This window comes from Chelonoidis abingdonii, chromosome 9 (assembly GCF_003597395.2).
Source record: "Chelonoidis abingdonii isolate Lonesome George chromosome 9, CheloAbing_2.0, whole genome shotgun sequence".
NCBI classification, from domain to species: Eukaryota; Metazoa; Chordata; order Testudines; family Testudinidae; genus Chelonoidis; species Chelonoidis abingdonii.
This window is the reverse complement of record NC_133777.1, coordinates 82,416,633-82,436,640: the sequence shown is the minus strand read 5'-3', so window position 1 is coordinate 82,436,640 and position 20,008 is coordinate 82,416,633. Positions and strand designations below refer to the sequence as shown.

The window sequence follows — 20,008 nt, the reverse complement described above, 5'->3', positions numbered from 1 at the left end:
TTTTTGTCACGCTGTCTGGGAGGACTTAGGAGCGTGTGAGGACCGTATTCAGGGCAAACTGCCATAAATAAGGTTGGAAACCCAAACTGGCTGTGAATTTTATTTTTCGTTTTCACCAACCTAGCAACAAATATAAACCCCTGAGGCACAGTAAGCCAGATCAAGGGATCGCAAACAGTCACTTCAGGCACTCCGATCCACTAGTCAATCAGCCACATGAGGTTGTGATGTGGCCACAATAAAATCAAAACCAGGCCCATTGTGTCTCAACACATCTTCCAGAACAACTGCAACAAAAAATGTCTTTTCTTCCATTCATTCGTATTTGCTGCAATTCATCAGATATGCAACAGAGCTGTCGGTGCCACTTGTGATGTGGTCATGAAAAGCCATCACTACAGGGTTTAATCCTAGTCTACACTGGGGGTGGGGGATCAATCTAAGATACGCAACTTCAGCTACGAGAATAGCATAGCTGAAGTTGACATATCTTAGATTGAATTTAAATTACTTACTTCACGTCCTCGTGGCGCATGATCGATGGCTGCCGCTCCCCTGTCAATTTTGCTTCCGCCTCTCGCACTGCTGCAGTTCAGCAGTTGATGGGAGAGCGATCAGGGATCAATTTATTGCTTCTGCACTACGTGTGATAAATTGATCCCCGCTAGATCGATTGCAACACCGATCCAGCGGGTAGTGTAGACGTACCCTTTGGGAAATATGCAGTGCAATATTACATATGTGCACTGACTTTCTAGGGATGTGCTTGCCAGATCTGCTCATCACGCTCATGGATTGTTAAACACCTCAGACCAAATTCTGTACTGATTACACAGGGTGTAAATCAGTGCAGGATATTTCCCCTCAAGTTAACCAATATAATGACCTCAAACCCGCCTTCCCCTGAATGAATAAAAACCCTGAATCCCAGCACTCCTGAATCAAGACCTCAATCCTAATTTTGTGACCCTTGCCCCTTTATCCTTTTTTAGCCCCCAGTTTAGCAAGATATTTAAGCACATGCCCTAACATTACACATATGTCATCCCCTTGACTTCAGTGGAGCTTTTCAGATACTTTGTTTGCTGAATAGGGGCCTTAATGTTTCATCTTAAATTGTACATTTGCAGATATTTATGAATACAGTCTACCACTCCTACAATGGCTAGCAAATGAGCAGGGCTCAGTGCAATTTTTTATGGTTTGCTGTGGCACATCAAGTTTCCAATCCAACTTCCAACGAAGTCAGTGGGAGTTTTCCCATATTGGCTTTGACGGATGTTAGATCTGGCCCTAAAAGAGAGAGAAATATAGGGATCAGCTGAGCAAACCACTGTTAAGTTTCCGTGTGGAATAAACCTATTTGTTGCTGCAGTGATACTGTGGTTGCTTCACCATTACAGGTAACATATTGGTCCCCTCTGTTACATTTTTCCTTTCCTTTTTTTTCTAATATAAAAAAAATTCATGCATCCATCAAAAAGTCTGCCAAGTCTGCCACAGTCCAAATTCTCCCCTGGCATAACTCCATTGCTATCAGTGCTCTTATACCAGGGCAGAGATTTCAGACAGCAAAACTAACGTTATACATCATCTTGACCTTTTTTCTCTTACTTTTCATGTAATGTTTTATTTAGAAGACAATAATCATGCCCAAGTGTGATGGAATGCACCCCTGTATTCACATCCTACACACAATTGTAATCATCTGTACAAAGTAAGCTGTGTGCAGAATCATTTGAAAACTCATAACTTGCTAATCAGTAATATCCTGGGGAAATATGTACAGCAGCACTATGTGTGAAGTTACACACTTCCCCTTATATGATGTTAAAAATGCACATTCAAAACTCACATAGCACCCAACTGGTCAAACGGGCCTGTCTTGAACAAAGGAGTGTGTGCTTGCCTTAATTTGCATTTAAGCCATAAAAAAGTCATTAAGCAGAAAGGGGGAAGGGAGGAAACAAAAGGAAACTGGCATGTGAGCATACACAGGTGAAAACACCCAGCAGGGTCCTACACAGACTCTGTCACCCCGTCTAGACTACGCGCCATATCGGCGCATTAAAATCGATTGCTCGGGGATCGATATATCGCGTCTGATCTGGACGGGATATATCGATCCCAGAGCGCGCTTAGATCGATTCCAGAACTCCACCAAAACAAACGGAGTTCCGGAATCAACATGGAGAGCCGCGCACATCGATCCCGCGTGGTGAAGACGGGTAAGTAAATCGATTTTAGATATTCGATTTCAGCTACGCTATTCTCGTAGCTGAAATTGCGTATCTAAAATCGATTTTCGCACGTAGTGTAGATGTGGCCTTTGTCTCCTGGTTCTCAGCTGGAAATGTTTTTGAAAAGGGGAAAGGAAACTATAAAAAGGAGTGGCAAACACTCCAAGAAACCCCTTTCACTTGTCCTTGCCCTCCTCAGTCTTTGTACCTGAGGAGGCAAAAGAAACAGCCATTAGACTTGAAGAGTTTGGTCAGTAATGCTGTTGAAAGCATGTGGTGAGAAACTTTGTTTTAATATAGTTTGTTACAGTAGGCACTAGAAAGTGTGTTATCTTTATTTTTCTTGTAACCATTTCTGACTCTAACACCTCATTGCTTGTCCTCACTTTAAAACTCTTTCTTTATAGTTAATAAACTTGCTTTATTGTTTTGTATAATCCAGTCTGTTTAAATTAAAGTGTCTGAGTTACTCTATTTACTCTAATGAGCCCGTGTATATTATTCCCTTAAAAGAATAATGGACTTAATATATTAGGACTGTCCAGGAGAGGGCTGGGCAGTACAAGACATACATATGGGGGGAGGAAATCCAGGACTGGGAGTGTGTTGAGGGCACCCTGCACAAGTAACCCAGGCTGGTAAAAGCCAGAGTGTAACCCAATTGTGGCTGGCAGGCTGTAGTTACACACAGACACTCAGGGAGTAGCTTGCATGCTGGAAGGCTGTTTGTAAGCACCCCAGATGGGAGTTATTGCAGCAAGGCATTGTAGGGGTCCAAAGGCTGCAGGGCAGGGGTGACACAGAATCCTCACTGCTCTGGATTGCACCCAAGTGTGTCACACCAGGGCAGTTAGACAGTGTTATACAAGAGCCACAGCAAAAGAGAGTTCACAACTACTCTATTTAGAACCACGTGACTCCTTTCCTTCCTGAGCAGCCTGTGGTATGACAGGCATACTGGGCAAAGATTTACTTGCACTAACATTCCCAGCCACAAATGAGTGTTTCTTTTTCTTCTTACCTTGGTGATAGGGAGAGAGATTGGATTTATGGCAGCACTTCAGGTAGTTGTAAAGGATTTATGAAATGGAAGGGCACTGCCCAGTTCAAAGAAAGACTAATAAACAGAGCTGGGAGGATGCATTATTTACTGACATTCAGCTCAGCTCTGGCAAGATAAAAAACCCACTAAGCTTAGAAGAAAGAATAGAAACTCAATCATGTTTCTATTTTGTTAGTGTGCAAGTGCATTTCCTATACAGTATTTCTTCTCACCAATAGTCCTCAACAGAAGACACTGTGAGGCCAAGGAGGTCTGGAGAAGATCCCCCTTGACAGCCCACCATTGCTATGCCTTGCTCTGCCACAAGGGGCACTGTGGTAGGAACAAGCGAGCTATTTCCCCTCCAATAGCAGGGGCTGTTCCCTGTCCTCGCTATCCTGGACTATCCGATTTGGAATTCATTCTTTTCCTCCTTAAGGCACCTGGCGTGTAGCAATCTATCGCCCTGTAAAGGAGACTTAACTAATCCTCCAAATGAGTGAGGCACAAATTGTTCATCTACATGAAATATGATTGCAAGCCTGATGGGCCCGATTTTCAAACAGAGCCTCTGATGTCTTCCACCTGCAAAACGGTTCTGCAGCCAGCAGTATGTACAAAAACCCATATTTTGGTTGCACAGACTTGCATTTGCATATCCAGGTTGGTAGCTGGGTATCAACGTTCATGACCAAATGCAAGCTTGCCTACAGTTATGCTGATGCTAACATTTGCACATATTTTGAGGGGCTGATTTAAAGGCATCTGAAAACGTAGCCCCTATTATTTGTATGTAATGCATTAAGCACATACAACTATAGTACAGAGAGTCGCACATTCATTCTAATAGCTGTATGCAAAGACAGCATTTCCAGCATGCTCATGTACAAACTGATCAATACATTTATTTAACCAGTTTAAATGTAGTGAAGATACATCTTCATTTACCTAATTGGAGCAGCTCAGAGCTCAACTTACTGTGAGTCGATGCATACTAACCATGTAAACTGCCTCCTATGTCAGCAGATAAGGAGCTCCTGATTATATAAGATCTTTTGTGCTATGTGTCCTCCAAAGCTTTTACAGCTGAAGTCCTCTAATAACAATGCCAACCTGGCCACTGCTTTAATGCTCTGCTTTTCTTGTAGGGAGTATTGCAGAAGAATACTGAGAAAGTCACCGTCGGATTGCGCCGCCTACACACTATCTTTTGATACCTCCGTTTTTATCATAGAGAGCACGAGGAGGAGGGTGGCTGTAGAAGCTACACTGGAGAACAAAGGTGAAAATGCATACAGCACTGTCCTAAACATTTCCTTCTCGAGAAATCTGCAGTTTGCTAGCTTGATTCAGAAGGTAAGAACTCCTTTAGAGTCTTCTCCAGTTGGCACTTGTGTTGGGAGCAATTCACTGCCAGTAAAAAAGAGAAATGGCCATCGGTGGGCCTGGTCCTGCACCAGTGAAGCTAAAGAGGGTTTTGCCATTGACTTTAGGGGAAATGAAACTGGGACACAAAAATAGGAGTAATTAGATAGTAAGGAGGAGGTATTGCCAAAGTAGGTGTGTGATTCAGTGTAGTGGCTCAACACTGTTACTGTTCTATTGCATTTCCATAGCGCTTCCACACTCACTGTACAAAGGTTAATTTCACCTAACTCCTCTGCTCCAATGAGGGGGTACGTCGGGATTGCCAGACTGGATCAGACCCAAAGGCCATCTCGCCCAGTATCCTGTCCCTGACAGTGGCCAACTTCAGTGGAAGCTGCAAGAAACTCCAAAATATACAATTTATGGGGAAAGCTGCCCCATATTGTTCCCTCCAATGAGCATTCCCTTGCATTTGTCAGCACTGAATTTCATCTGCCCTTCTGCCATGTCCCCTTAGCATTTTTTGGAGCCTACTCTACTCTAGTCTTGAGTAACCAGAAAGATTCCACGTCATCTGCAGATATTGCCATCTTGCTGTTCACCCACTTTTCCAGATTATTAATGGATATATTACAGTACCCCGGTCCTTGTGCAGAACATTGGGACACCTGCCCCTCTGCCACCATGGTGAAAGTGTATCATTTCTTTCTATTTGCTTTCTCCTGGCCATTTTCTAATCCATCACAGAATGTTACTTCTCACCCACGATGACTCAGCTTAACAACCTCTCATGATGGACTTTGTCAAAAGCTTTTTGGAAAATTCAAATTAATCAAATTAATCATTTCTCCTTTATCCATCTTTTTGACACATTCAGAGATTCTAGGAGATCAGAGGCATGATTTTCCCTTACAGAAGCCATGGTGGTCTGTCCCCATTATGTCTCATTCATCTAGTTATTTTTATAATTCGTATTACATACTCATTGCAGAGAACTGAATTATTGTTTCAACCAATTATCTGCATTTTGTAGACAAGGAAAATAAGCACAAGGAGTGAAATTCTAGTATATGCAGAGGCTCAGCACAAGCCCAATGCTGCACTTTAATCACACTTCATAATAGGCTTTCCATGGAACACACGTGTACCCTCAAGGACACACATGGGCTTCACGCTGGACTCTATTTAGGCAGCATGGCCTAATGCATAGGGCACTGGACTGGGAGTCAGGAGACCTGGCTTCTATTCTTGGCTCTTCCTGTGCCTCACTTTCCCCATATGTAAAATGGAAAAATGATACTAACCTGTCAGAACCCTGGCTTCAGACCCAGGTCCACCGGATTCTCAGTAAACACCCTTGGCCATCATACCTTTCCAATAGGTCAGACTACCAGGAACTCACAGACATGAGTGGGCCAGCTACCAGTGCTCCATGGCCTGCTTCCTGATTGGCCACATGGCCTTGAGCCTGATTGGCTGGTGACCCTATCTAAACTTCCTGCTATCTTTCTGGCCATGTCTGAGCAAAACAAGCCATTGCCTGCTGCGAGCTAGACGGACTTACCTGACCCTGCCTTGTCGCCCCACCTCATCCTGGCTTGCTGCCTCAGCCCTCCAGCCAACCCCCCATACCTTCCCCTTGGATTAGATCTCCTGGCTATCAGACCTTTGTGTGGACTCCCACCACTGATCTGGACTGCCCTTTGACCTGCCGGACTCCAGGCATTAAAGCACTGGGGGATCGCCTGATGAAAAGTGATAGATAATATTGTTAGTACTAGATTTCTCCTTGCAAAATTGAAAGCTGTTCTAAAAACTCAGGGGGGTAAATTAACTGGCCTAAGTTTCCCTGTTGTCTGTGGCTGAGCCAAGAATAGAATTCAGAGTCCTTGACTCCCAGTTCTGTGCCTTAACCATATTTCCTCTAAATCACTCTCCCAGATTTTCTTCTTCTTTTCCTCAGTTTCTAAGAGGAGAAAGGTCAGGAGAAAGAGAGTGAAGAAGTATTCAAATGGGATGCTTCGCTGTAGCTAAGAAAGATGGGATTAATCAAAGAGCATTGCATTATTCATCTGCAACACATTTTCTCCTTAATTTCTTGGCAGTGCAGCTCTCTGGTGCTCCATCACTGTGGTGCTCCATGCTTCCTGATGTTCAGTCTTTACACTCATATCCCAGATCATGGCCTATATGTCATCCTCAGAGATGGGTGCAAAGTGAATCTGGTATTGTTTCATGCAGTTCTCACTGTAACTCCTGAGATGTAGCTAGTTAAGTACCCATGGTAACAGGGAAAACACTGTGTCTCTTTACTTATCAAGGCTAAACAAACACAGGAAAAATAGATGCAGATTTTATTTCTGTGCTGATCTCGGGATTGGAATCTAACATGACAATAAAAACAGGAGTGCTGCCAAGGGCCTTAGAGGATGTAACCAGATGATCTCAAACTCAGCCCAGAACCAAATCATTTTTGAGCGCTAATAAAGCTTAGTTAGATTTTAGTGAAAACTTTTCCATTTTCACTAGTTATGACTGAGACCAACAGCAAAAGGAATGGCCATATATGTTGATAAGAAGTTCCATAATTTCATCAGAGAAGATGAAAATGTAATGTGGGATATAAACCTCCATGCTCCAGGGCAGAACCAGTTACTAACTGCCTGGGGTCAGGAAGAAGCTGCTCCTATATTTTGTTCTATTCCATGATTATGCATTACAGGGAATCCTGCACTTTTCTCTGAAGACTCTGGTACTGGGAAAAACAGGATGTGGGATAAAACAAACCCCATGTCAGATCCAGCCTAGCGATTCTATGTCTGTAATAAGTTTGTCGATGCTTTTGGCTTTTAAGCTTCTAAGGATGTTAAATCCTTCATTGTTAGAATGCAAAATGTTTTTTTTATTTGTAAGTGCCTGAGACACACTCAGATGCTGAGGAACTTATTTCCGCCTTTGCTTTTGCACTCCTATGGCTTAAAAAAAAGTGCTCCCAAGCTGAGCACGCTGGTGGCCAAGTTTCAGTCAATGGAGAATTTTTACTGCTGAGTTATAGCTCCCCTGAAAATATGGGCTTACAGTGGAAACAGAGCCATGACTTAGAGTTGGGCCTGTCGATGCCATTCTAATACTGCTTTGCAAGCTCTATGCTGACTGGAAGATTGAAGGTAGTGCATATGTTTCAAGTATCTGGGACATACAGGGCTCTGTTGAAAACCAGCTTTGTCAACAAAACAGTCAGAGTCTGGGAATGACCAAAAAAAAAAGAAAAAAGACCTCTGATTTATAAACTTCATATGGCTGCAACCACATCACCCACTTTCTCAGCCTGCATGTGTGTGTGTTGAGAGAGAGGCAGCCTTTCCTCTCGCATCTTCAGGCCTCCTCGTGGTGAATGGAGGATCTTGGCCTTTTTTTACAGAACCGTCATGTCATGTTGCGTCTCTAGCCACTGCAGCTGCTGCTGACCTAGGTTCAGAAGTGAACTCCATGGGGCCTTGCGTTTTCTGGGGCACTTTGTGCTCCCCTGAGAGCCCTAAGCAGGGTGTCCTGTCATCTCAGGTCCAGTGCCTCCCACTGATTTGTTATATCTTCCTACTACATGTGGTCTTTGAGCAGTCAGGGCCTTAGCCCCCCTTGGTGCATGCTTGTCCCACTGACTGAGGCCAGCGAGGGCTGTGGACACGTGGAAAAGCAGGAGTTGGCCTGATGGCTGTCAGGGTGCATTGTGACAATGATCAACGCAGCATCCTGACAGGAAGACTAGAGAAATGGGTGTCAACTCCTGCCCCTCCCGCAACAGAAAGAAGTGCCCACACAAACTCCAGGCCGCTTTTGGCAGGTGGACCCATCAGTTTTCAGTAGCACTGTTGAGAACCCCAGCTCCAGGGAACGCCACAGCCAGCTCTTCGGCACAGTCCAACCCTGCACTCCTCCCTGCTGTTTTTAGCGAGCTGGCTAGATTAAAGCTAGCATGGGTATGTCTACATGGGCTGCAAAGGACAGCCCCAGTCCCAGTGCACACATAGCCTCAGGGTCTGTCTGCCCTTGGAGCTGCGGGTGCAGTTCCAAGATGGAGGCGACATGCGTACATTAGCTGGGATCGAGCTAGCGCGCTAAATGTAGTCACAGCAGCACGAGTGGTGGGAGCCGGGAGGGGCAAGCTGCCCTGGATGTGCCTAATGTCTCAGCCAGGAACGTGCTCTGGGCAGCCAGCCTTTCCCACCGTTTGCACCGCTGCTGCTACACGCTGCACTGATCAGAGCTGGCGCACATATGTCTCCCCAAGCTGGGAATCCCACCCTCACCTCGGTCAGCCTCAGCCTGCCAGCTCTTCACTGCCTTTTCTAGGCCCCTGGTCCTGGAATGGCTTCTGCTCCCTTTGATCCCTCTCTTGGCAGAGGGAACTCCACAGGGTGAAGGGACTGAGCCCCACATCTCATCCCAAGGTTCTGCTTTGGGTGAAGGCGGCAGTTCATTTACATCTTTGGGGCTGCATTTCATGTATGTGTTTCAAACAGCTAGCTACCCTCTGCTTCCCAGTCCCTCCAAAGGCCCAGACTGGAGGACGGAGGGACTCACTCTGTACCATGGCCATGGTTTACCTTTCCTTCTTGGATTCTTTAACAAGCCCTTTTGATCCAACTCCAGAACCACCATAAACACACACATAGGCATGCCCCAGGATACGTGACAGGTAACCTAGATATTTCCCAGTTCATCACCCTCTATCTAGCTAATGGTCTTCTCGCACTCATCCCCAGGCTCCCCAAGCATCACCCTTGGCTCCTCTCTTATTCCCCTTTTAGACAGATTTTCCTTACATGAAAGGCCTGTATCTTGTTATCCCTGGGTCTCAAACAGCTTAGCAGCCATGCCTTTCCCTACTATCACCTCTAAGAAATCTGGGCCAAGTGATCATTCAGCACTTCGCTAACATTTCAGCATTGTGTCTAGGCTGTGGAGAGCTTTGATCTATCATTCTGGTTGGGAGTGTAGTAAACGTCTAAGAGTGGATGACACTGTGTGTCAGCCATCCAGTGTGTGCTCAGAGGAATTCCTGAGACCTCCAAATCCTGCTTCTTGGGAAATGTGCTGATCTTGCTGAGAATTCATTCATCCACTACATGACTTCATAACCATTCCGGGTATCAAATAGCTCCCATTTGGTGGTTTAAAAGTTGTGCCAATGGAAAATTATGGGACATGTTGCCCACAAAATCAGAAAAATGTAAGGGTTTACTGTGTGTTTTCTGATAGATTACTCCAAATTAACCAAGGAAAAATGTTATGAAATGTAACAAAGTGCCATGCAGCAGAGTTTAGAGATAACATTGTTGCCAGTTACGAAAGCTCAGCTCAACTAATGTGCACCTCGCTACTGTTCATTACAAAGACAAATCGACTACAGTAGTAAGTAGCTCCTTGAGTTTCCAGCTGAACTTTGGGTAAGATGACCAGACAGCAAATGTGATGGGGTCGGGGGTAATAGGAGCCTTTATAAGAAAAAGACCTCAAAATCGGGACTGTCCCTATAAACTCAGGACATCTGGTCACCCTAACTCCAGGATTGTATTTGGTTCTGTACAAACACACAATAAAAGCCAGTCTTTACCCCAGGAAATGCCTAGGCCAAATAGACAGAGGCGGGGAGAGTGTGTTAGCAGTGCCACTTGACAGACAGGGAAAGGGAACCCAGACACAGTGAAATGCTCCAGGACACACAGGGAGTTTGTGGCAGAATCAGGCACTGGACTCAGAGCTCCGGAGTCACAATCCAATGCCTTAGTGTAGCGGGGTGGTTACCCTACTCCTGCCCAGAGGGGTTAAAAACAGAGGGCTGCGGCTGAGGCAAGTGGCTTCAGCTTGGAAACTCCACAGGCTGCAGGCCTTGTTAAAGGCCCATAAAGGCACAGAGGTTGCAGGGGACAGCCCAGGGGTAGGCCAAGGCAACAGGTCCAAACCCCCCTTGCCAGTGATGAGTGGCCTTTACAGACTGCAGTCTTCCCCAGAGAACGGGGGCTAAATGGTGACTGGCAGTAGCCACTGAGGCAAGGTGGGGATAGGAGGTTGGGGGTTCCCCTGAGTGGGGAATCCCAGATTAGGGGGTGAGGGTTGCCGCAGGGTGCAGAATCCCTGGGTAAAGGACACCAGGGTCCGGGAGGGACACAGGGGCCAGCAGCAAGTGGGACATCGGCCTGCAGAGGGCGCTTCAGAGCTGGAAAAGGAGCTAATTCCCTGGCCGACCAGCGGAAAGTGCCACGGGGTGAGTCCCGCACCCTTACACTTAGCTAGAATGACATCTTTCCTTCCTATACTGCAGCATTATGTTACAAGCTGTATTATCTGGAGCATTACTGTAGGTCATTTTTTTGAAGGAGCAGTCCCTTGCTGATGCTATCATTAAATATAGCAAGTTTATTTTATTGTTGCATTATCTTATTATTCCATTGTCTGATTCATTATTGGGACAGATACCCTACAATCTCCTGGACAAACCATACTGAACTAAGTTAAAGTGTCTTAAGAGGTCGTTGCTTTAAAAATGCAAATATTATGTGGGATCATGGGCTGTTGTGTAGCATCTTTTAAGGAGGAGATAGGAGGTAGGTAAATACCGAGAAGTGTCATGTGCTTCCAAGGACTCTTGAAAACAATGGACTAGATAAGGCTGAACTTCTAGCTGAGCAAGGTTCCCGGGAAATACTTGGGACGAGGGGAATACAAATGTCTCACTACCGGGCCATCCTTTGGAAGCTGCACCTTGAAGAGAAACCCATTGTCTGGCTCATTACCTAGTCCCGTTCTCTTCAAAGACCCAACCTGGCTAAAGGAGGGACTCAGTCATTCCTGGGGGCGCTAGTTCCAAGCGAAAGCTGTTCTGAACTGGTGACCACAGGAAAAGCTCCTAGGTGGGCTTTGAAGAATTAATCACCAGCCAGAACCCTGGTTGAAGTTAGGGGTTGATCTCTGGGAAGCTTTTTAGCATGTGTGTAGGTTCTTGTATTGTTCTGAATGTGTTTTCTCTGTAATGGTTTTACCTTAAGACTAAAAGGGCTTGCTTAGAAAGAGCTGTGTGATGACTTCTAACTGGGCCATTGCACTGTCTACTGCCTCTGAAGAGAGAAGAGAAGCAGGCCTGTTTAGGCAGGCTGCCTTTTGCTGGGAATACAACAGTATAGTCAGGGGACTGCGCAGTCTGGAAAAACCCTGGTTGGTTGGGACTCTTGTCTCCACCCAAGAGAGGTGACCACAGAGGGGGAATACAGGTGCAATTGCCAGGACTTGTAGGGGTGGTTATTTACTGTTTGTATTAAGATAGAACCTAGTTGCCTCAGTCATGGAGCAGGACCTCCCTGTGGCAGGGGCTGTACAAACAGAACACCCCAAAAGAGTGTACATTCTAAGTAAGTTAATTATCACTGCCATGTGGTCACCACGTAATAAAGTGATTATTGCTCTAAGAATAATCAGTTTTATTTGGTCTTTTTCATTCATCGCTGTATCTAAAATCCCACAGTAGGATTTAATCCAAGAAATTTGAAATTGACTCTGTGAATGTGATACTAGTTCAACAGAACTGCATGGGAAGAATGTCTGGCCTTCCACAACTGTAGTTCCCTGTTTTTCAAGCTTCAGTTCAGATGTCTTTCAGTCTGTGAGCACAGCCACAAGGAGCGTGTTGGCCATGAGAAATATGCTGTGGGTATCTCTGGTGTTTCTGGTAACCTGTTGTATTCCATTTCAGGATGATACAGATGTCAATATTGAATGCATGAATGAAGAAAAGCGCCCCAACAAGAAGGTGTGCAATGTTAGCTACCCCTTCTTCCGAGCCAAAGCAAAGGTAAAGATAGTTTCTATTATTCGACCTGGCAAGTCCAAATGAAATATCCTGCTGATAGGGTGCTCCGGCCCCTCCTCTGTGGCTGCAGAAGGGTGCTGCTGAGCGGGCAGGGGGCAAAGGTGCCACTAAGCAGGCATAGGGCATGGCCACATTTGGGAATGGTGTTCAGGAGGTGACGTAGTGCCAAGCTCAGCTTCTTGCATCGGGCATGCTGAGGACAGGGAGAAAGGTTCCTTCACTGAGCTGATCCTCTGTTGATCGCTTCCACAGAAACGCTGGGGCTGCAGATTCTATTTCAGCCATTGGAACAAAGTAACCTAGGGAGAGCAGAGCCCCACTCGCTTCCGGAGCTAAGGGGAGCATTCCGTTCCAGATCTCTGCCCAGAGCCCTGCCTGTACTGGGGTGGGCTAAGGATCTGGCCCAACAAGGATGAGCAAAATGATTCAAAGACTAGTTTCAGAGTAGCAACCGTGTTAGTCTGTATCTGCAAAAAGAACAGGAGTACTTGTGGCACGTTAGAGACTAACAAATTTATTTCAGCATGAGCTTTCGTGAGCTACAGCTCACTTCTTCGGATGCATAGAATGGAACCATACAGCAAGAGATATTATCATAAGAGAACATGAAAGGTGAAGTATGCATACCAACAGGAAGGCTAATCAATTGAGATGGCTATCATCAGCAGGAAGAAAAAAACTTTGAAGTGATAATTAAGATGACCTATAGAAGGTGTGAGAGAAACTTAACATAGGGAAATAGGTTCAATTAATGTAATGACCCAACCATTCCCAGTCTCTGTTTAGGCCTGAGTTAATTGTATCTAATTGCATATTAATTTGAGTTCAGCAGTCTCTCTTTGGAGTCTGTTTGAAGTTTTTTGTTGCAAATTGCTACCTTCAAGTCTGTTACTGAGTGGCCAGAGAGGTTGAAGTGTTCTTCCACTGGTTTTGAATGTTATGATTCCTGATGTCAGATTTGTGTCCATTTATTCTTTTGTGTAGAGACTGTCCAGTTTGGCCATGTACATGGCAGAGGGGCATTGCTGGAACATGATGGCATATATCACGTTGGTAGATGTGCAGGTGAATGAGCCCCTGAGGCATGGCTGATGTGATAGGTCCTGATGGTGTCACTTGAAATAGATATGTGGACAGAGCTGGCATCGGGCTTTGTTGCAAGGATAGGTTCCTGGATTAGTGTTTATGTTGCATGGTGTGCGGTTGCTGGTGAGTATTTGCTTCAGGTTGGGAGGCTGTCTATAAGCGAGGACTGGCCTGTCTCCCAAGATCTGTGAGAGTGAGGGATCATCTTTCAGGATAGGTTGTAAATCTTTGATGATGCCCTGGAGAGGTTTTAGTTGGGGGCTGTATTTTTAGTTGATGCCCTGGAGAGGTTTTAGTTGGGGGCTTTCTTTTCTATTTCACAATGCCACCAGTGTTAGGGGACAACAGGTCAGCTAAGAGGTTTCAGCAGCATAAAAATTGCATTGAATCCTAGCAGATCTTCAGGCAGACAAATTAAAACCAGTCACATGGAGACAAAGAATTTGACTTTAATCCTTTGGCACAGTTTAATGTTGGCTTTCCAATCTGCTGCTGGTAACTTATCCTTTCAAAATGAGTCACCTTTTACTGGTTAGGTAGAGCAAGCTAAATTCTTCTCTCTTTCATTTCAACCGGACCCTCTGCCCCTCATTCATCATACTGGAGATGTTCACATGAATTTGCTCAAAAACAAAAAAGAGAGGGAGACAGAATAAAGGAATCCTCACTAATATCAGTTTGGTGAAGAGGTGTCACGTCTAAGGGTGTTTTCACAGGAGCAATTTCAGATAAACTCCTTGGTAGCATTCTTTTTAACCCTAGCCATTCATTTTAGTTATATATCAGCTAATATTTTAGAAACACTGATCAAACATTTTAATGAGTGTTAACATATTTAATTAAAAGCGAATTCATTATATATGGGCTCAAAGACACACTTGACTTGTTATTCAAATTATCATGTTATTCATACATACAGTGAGGCAATTCTTACACTGAAGATCTTACAGTCAAAGTTGACAAGACACAGCAGGTGGGAGAAAGGAGGTATTGTTATCTCTAAATGACAGATGAGGATGGGAGTGGCAGAAGGTCCCTAAAAGTGGGCGGCTGCAGGTGCCTGAACTGTGGCACTGCCATCACATTGCCCCCTTCCCCCTCCCTGTACTGCCCTTTCTTCCTGAGCCCTCACCCTCATGCTGCTCATTCCCTCAAGGCCCTGCTCTTGCATTGCCTCTTCCCCCCACTCTCTCCTCTCTGACCCTTCCCCCTGCTGTTTGCCTTTATTGATGGTAGAATGGTTGGGCATGGCCTCCTAGATGGGGAATTTTGGCACAGAGAAATTAAGTAACTTGCCCAAAGTCACATAGCAAGCCTGCACCAGATTCAGGAATTTAAACCCAGATAGAATATCAATGTTGGAAGGGACCTCAGGAGGTAATCTAGTCTAACCCCCCGCTTAAAGCAGGACTAATCCCCAGACAGATTTTTGCTCCAGATCCCTAACTGGCCCCCTCAAGGATTGAGCACTCAACCCTGGGTTTAGCAGGCCAATGCTCAAACCACTGAGCTATCCCTCCTCCCTCCAGTCCTGTGATTTTACCACCAGTTCCAATCTGGCATCTTAGCATCCCTGGACTTGGAGGTTTTCAAAAGCCAAACTGAAATCCGGATTTAAATGTTGCAATTCTCAGAATGAACTGAAGGAAGATCGTGGATATTATTTTGCATCTGCATCCAAATTTCACATCTCCAGAGTTTGTGGCACATTTACGAATATGAATATTTCTAAACAAGAAATGGATTGCACCCTCAGCAAGTTCACGGATGACACTAAGCTGGGGTGAGAGGTAGATAAACGCTGGAGGGTAGGGATAGGGTCCAGAGTGACCTAGACAAATTGGAGGATTGAGCTAAAAGAAATCTGATGAGGTTCAAAAAGGACAAGTGCAAAGTCCTGCACTTACAACAGAAGAATCCCATGCACTGCTACAGGCTGGGGACTGACTGGCTAAGCAGCAGTTCTGCAGAAAAGAACCTGGGGATTACAGTGGATGAGAAGCTGGATATGAGTCAGCAGTGTGCCCTTGTTGCCAAGAAGGCTAACAGCATATTGGCTCCATTAGTAGGAGCATTGCCAGCAGATCGAGGGAAGTGATTATTCCCCTCTATTCGACACTGGTGAGGCCACATCTGGAGTCTTGCATGCAGTTTTGGGCCCCCACTACAGAAGGGATGTGGACAAATTGGAGGGGTCCAGCAGAGGGCAATGAAAATGATTAGGGGGCTTGGGCACACGACTTACAAGGCGAGGCAGAGGGAACTGGGCTTATTTCGTCTGCAGAAGAGAAGAATGAGCGGGGATTTGACAGCAGCCTTCAACTACCTGAAGCGGGGTTCCAAACAGGATGGAGCTCGGCTATTCTCAGTGATGGTAGATGACAGAACAAGGAGCAATGGTCTCAAGTTGCAGAGGGGAGGTCTAGGATGGATATTAGGAAAAACTTTTTCACCAGAAGGGTGGTGAAGCACTGGAATGGGTTACCTAGAGAGGTGGTGGAATCTTCATAGAGGTTTTTAAGACCCAGCTTGACAAAGCCCTGGTTGGGGTGATTTTGTTGGCGTTGGTCCTGCTTTGAACAGGCATTGGACTAGATGACCTCCTGAGTCCCTTCCAACCCTGATAGTCTATGAATTAGCATTTATATCAACTCCCTGTATGTTATGTTAGAGGGAAAATGGGGTGACAGGCTGATGTGTTGGAATATAAAGAAGTAGGTCATGACAGAAGCTTTCCCAGACTCAAAACAATATATTAGTCTGAAACCTTTGCGTGTCAGGAGTTCGAAAATGATGGATGTGCTTCATTCACCTCTCTAGAATTTAAACCTTGCAATAAAGCTGTTTTGTGCGCTTGTGGCCATAAAATAAAATGGAGCAGCCCGATTCCACATGACCTACAGCGGCTAAGAATGCATCTGCGTGGCATCAGGTAGTTTGGGTCCTGCCAAAACAAAGGCAAGCTGGAAATGGAAATTTGGCCCTGGGAGCCGGAGTAGAATTTTAATATTATAATCAGCTGTGCACCGTCCCAGTCAGTTTGAGGTCATTGCCACATTTTTTTCAGATCTGCCATTAATGACATTTTATTGTTGTTGGAACATCTCTTTGGCGCTTGGCCCGCATCAGTGGAAACAATGCCTAAGATGTGAGTTAGTTGAATGGCACAGTGAGCCTGATAGGCCTTTTACAAAAAGGATTTTTTGTTCTCTATTCTAAATAATAATAAGAATTTTAAACATACACACACACACAAACCACCAAGTCAGTAGCTGTTTTCTCTGGAAAGATACAGCTCTGCTTGAAACCTGCCAACCTCTCTTGTAACATTTCATCAATGATCTTTCTCCCATGCACTTTGTGACTGGCTGGAAGGTTGTGCTCTGCTGCAATAGGGTTAATGGGAAAGGACAGTGGCAGAGGGGAAGCTCGTGTCTGAGACAGCTGCATAACTTTGTATTTGTTTAATGTATTTTTTTCAATCTGTTTTTAATCTCTGCAGGTGGCTTTTCGCCTGGATTTCGAATTCAGCAAATCTATTTTTCTTCAAAGCATGGAGATCTATCTAACTGCCAACAGGTTAATGAGTGCATTATTTTTCTGTTCCCTTTGCACATATTTATCACCTTTATTTTCTAACTAAATACAACGCTGTCTGCACAGATCTCGTCTTAGAGCACCTGTCATCTTCTCCCTCCTGTTGCAGCTTAACTGTTGATGGTTTTCACCTCTCCCCCTTCCTCCCCATGCAATGGCAGCCTGAGATTTTTAATTGGAGTGAGTTTGGAGAGCACAGATACTCTACAGCTTTGTTCATAGTTGACAAGAGCCTGCATTTCAATCTTCAATATCTATTAGCATAATTCAGCAAAGATGGTGACCTCTGCTCTAGAGGCACCCAGGGCATAGCATATGGAAATTAAATTACCTTTGGCTGTTAGACAATATGTAGCGCTGTACTTGTAAGTCATGGCTCGCTCTCTCTCGCACTCTCTGGATATCTGATGTGCTTCAGCTGCCAGAATATTCAAGGGTGTGTGGATAAATAGAAAGTGACACTTGCCAGTGCTTTTCGTTCAGCTACTTTCACAAATACAAACACTCTCAGTAAAAATACCTTATGCTTGTAAAGTTCTACTCACCCACTTGCCCGGCACAAGTAAATTTTTTTGACAGGCAAGTAAAATCTGATTAGGGTTTTGTTGGTTTGTTTTTGTTTGTTGTTTCCCCCATCAATCATCGTGGCAAAGGGCAGCCAAGGAGATTTTGTGCCTGGTCTAGTAAATGTTCAAGACAATTTTGCAAGGCTGCTCTGTGCTCTGTAACCTAAATTCACTGCCTTGACCTGGGAAAAGTTACTAAGGAAAATCTGCTTCTGTCAGCTCATTCGCCAGTAACATAAGAACATAAGAACAGCCGTACTGGTCAGACCAAAGGTCCATGTAGCCCAGTATCCTGTCTACCGACAGTGGCCAATGCCAGGTGCCCCAGAAGGAGTGAATCTAACAGGTAATGATCAAGTGATCTCTCTTTTCTGTAACTTCTGCACACACTTACTTGGCATCTTCCAGAAAAACACAAGAGGGCAAATGCTGACTCATTCAGAACTGGTTTCAAAAGATATGTTTACACTGCATTGTAAAACCTGGTCTGTGGGATCCTGGCTTCTGGGCTTGGTGTTTCCAAACCCATGTGTCAGTGTCTACACTGCCTTGTAAACCTGAGTTTACAGTTGCTGGCCCTGGGTCTCCCAGCCGTGCTGACGCTGACGCACTGCACTACCTGGGCCCTCTGACTGGGTCCTGCAGCTGGAGCTGTGTCCACACTGCAAAACGACAGAGCTTGGACCTGAGTCGCAACAGGACTCAGGTTCTGACCCATCCCCCTAGCAGGGTCCTACGAACTGGGTCCCATGTGCTTGCTGACCCGAGTCAGACTGATTTGTGCATGCGTGGAAGTGGGGCTTGGGCTCAAACCTGCAGCGTAGACATGGGTGCAAATCAGAGTCTGATCCTGCACTCACTGAAGACAATGGGTCTTTTGCTGTTGATTTCAGTGAGTGCAGGTATAGAGCCAGACACTGTACCACCGGGAGAGTTAGTTCTGCCCAGAGGCAACCCAGCTTCCTTAACCTAGGTCTGCATGGAACATACCTAACTTGTACCATGCCCCGACCCTCTAGGGCCCACCCTCTAACACCGCACTGTGTATTCACCAGCTTTCCCACCATAGATGCCTACAGACCAGTATAACTGCCTCCATGCTACAGAGTTTAGGGTGACCAGATGGTAAGGGGAAAAAATCAGGATCGCCGCGGGGGGGTGTTTTTGAGGGGGGTTTTACACTCACCCATCCAAAAGTTCAGCAGCAATTCGGTGGAGAGCCCTTCAGTCGCGGACGGTCTTCGGCGGTATTTCAGTGGGGGGTCATAAACCTTGCTGCCAAGACAGAAGCACCCGTCGCTGAAATACCACCGAAGACCGTCTGCAACTGAAGGGCTCTTCGCCGAATTGCCGCCGAAGACCAGGAAACAAAATATCAGGACAAATGGCCTCCCAACTCTACCCTGGTTGGGACGCGGGACAAACGCCTCAAGATCGGGACAGTCCCGATTTTATTAGAGTTGTACTGATTCAACTAAATCATTTTCTAGCAGTTTAGTTACACCATCACAGAAAATGTGTGCAGACAGTGCCTTTGTAAACTAAACAGCACTATCCTTATTAGCAGTCGCTACCAGGTACTTCCTATGGGAGAAGATGCTTACCTGTTGCAAATTCTGCCTTCTACTCTTGGCAATCACACTCCAAAGCAAAATAAACTGGAACGGGAATGATGAGGTTATGTGCGGGACTGAGGCTCTGAAATGCCAGCAGAAACCAGGCAGGAAGAGGGCTATGGAAATTTTTAGACAGAAGCTTGACAAGGAAGCAGAGAAAGAGAGAGAGAGAACATCATTTCCCTTATTCTAATAAAGCTTCTTGTTCAGTGTTAGAAGAAAGCATCTGGTTCTGTAATTCTTTACCATCTTCACAAAAGAGTGATGGACACCGAGTGCTGTTTGTTAGAAGTTAACCGTTATTCTTTAAGATGTTTGCGTGCCACTTTCCCAGCACAGATGTTCTAGTTATACGTGTGCCTGTGATCTCATTGACCCGGACTGACTTCCATTGCTGTCCTGCGTAATTGTCAGATTTGCAGCATACACCGTGTGATCTGAGTTATTAACCAATCGGGATGCTTTTACTATGTTGTTAACCAATTGTAGTTAATAAAATAACAATACTTGGTCAGTTATTTTGCTGTGAGAAATAGAAAATGAAACAAGGAATTCACATGACTGTGGCTCTTTGGGGTAATGTGGATCGCTAATTTGGGTCCAGAACCACTGAGGTCTGAGTATCGCTG

The 20,008-nt window shown here is 45.3% G+C and overlaps 1 protein-coding gene across 4 annotated transcripts in view; it reads left to right on the top strand.

Moving 5' to 3' along the window:
• Positions 1-20,008, top strand: part of ITGA11 (integrin subunit alpha 11) — a 171,952-nt gene that overhangs the window by 127,602 nt on the left and 24,342 nt on the right. For all 4 annotated transcript variants that reach the window (XM_032764367.2, XM_032764362.2, XM_032764364.2 and 1 more), the window contains exons 20-22: positions 4,431-4,638; positions 12,398-12,496; positions 17,103-17,179. In XM_032764367.2, the coding sequence (XP_032620258.1) occupies positions 4,431-4,638; positions 12,398-12,496; positions 17,103-17,179 (384 nt within the window). The remainder of the gene's footprint in view (positions 1-4,430; positions 4,639-12,397; positions 12,497-17,102; positions 17,180-20,008) is intronic.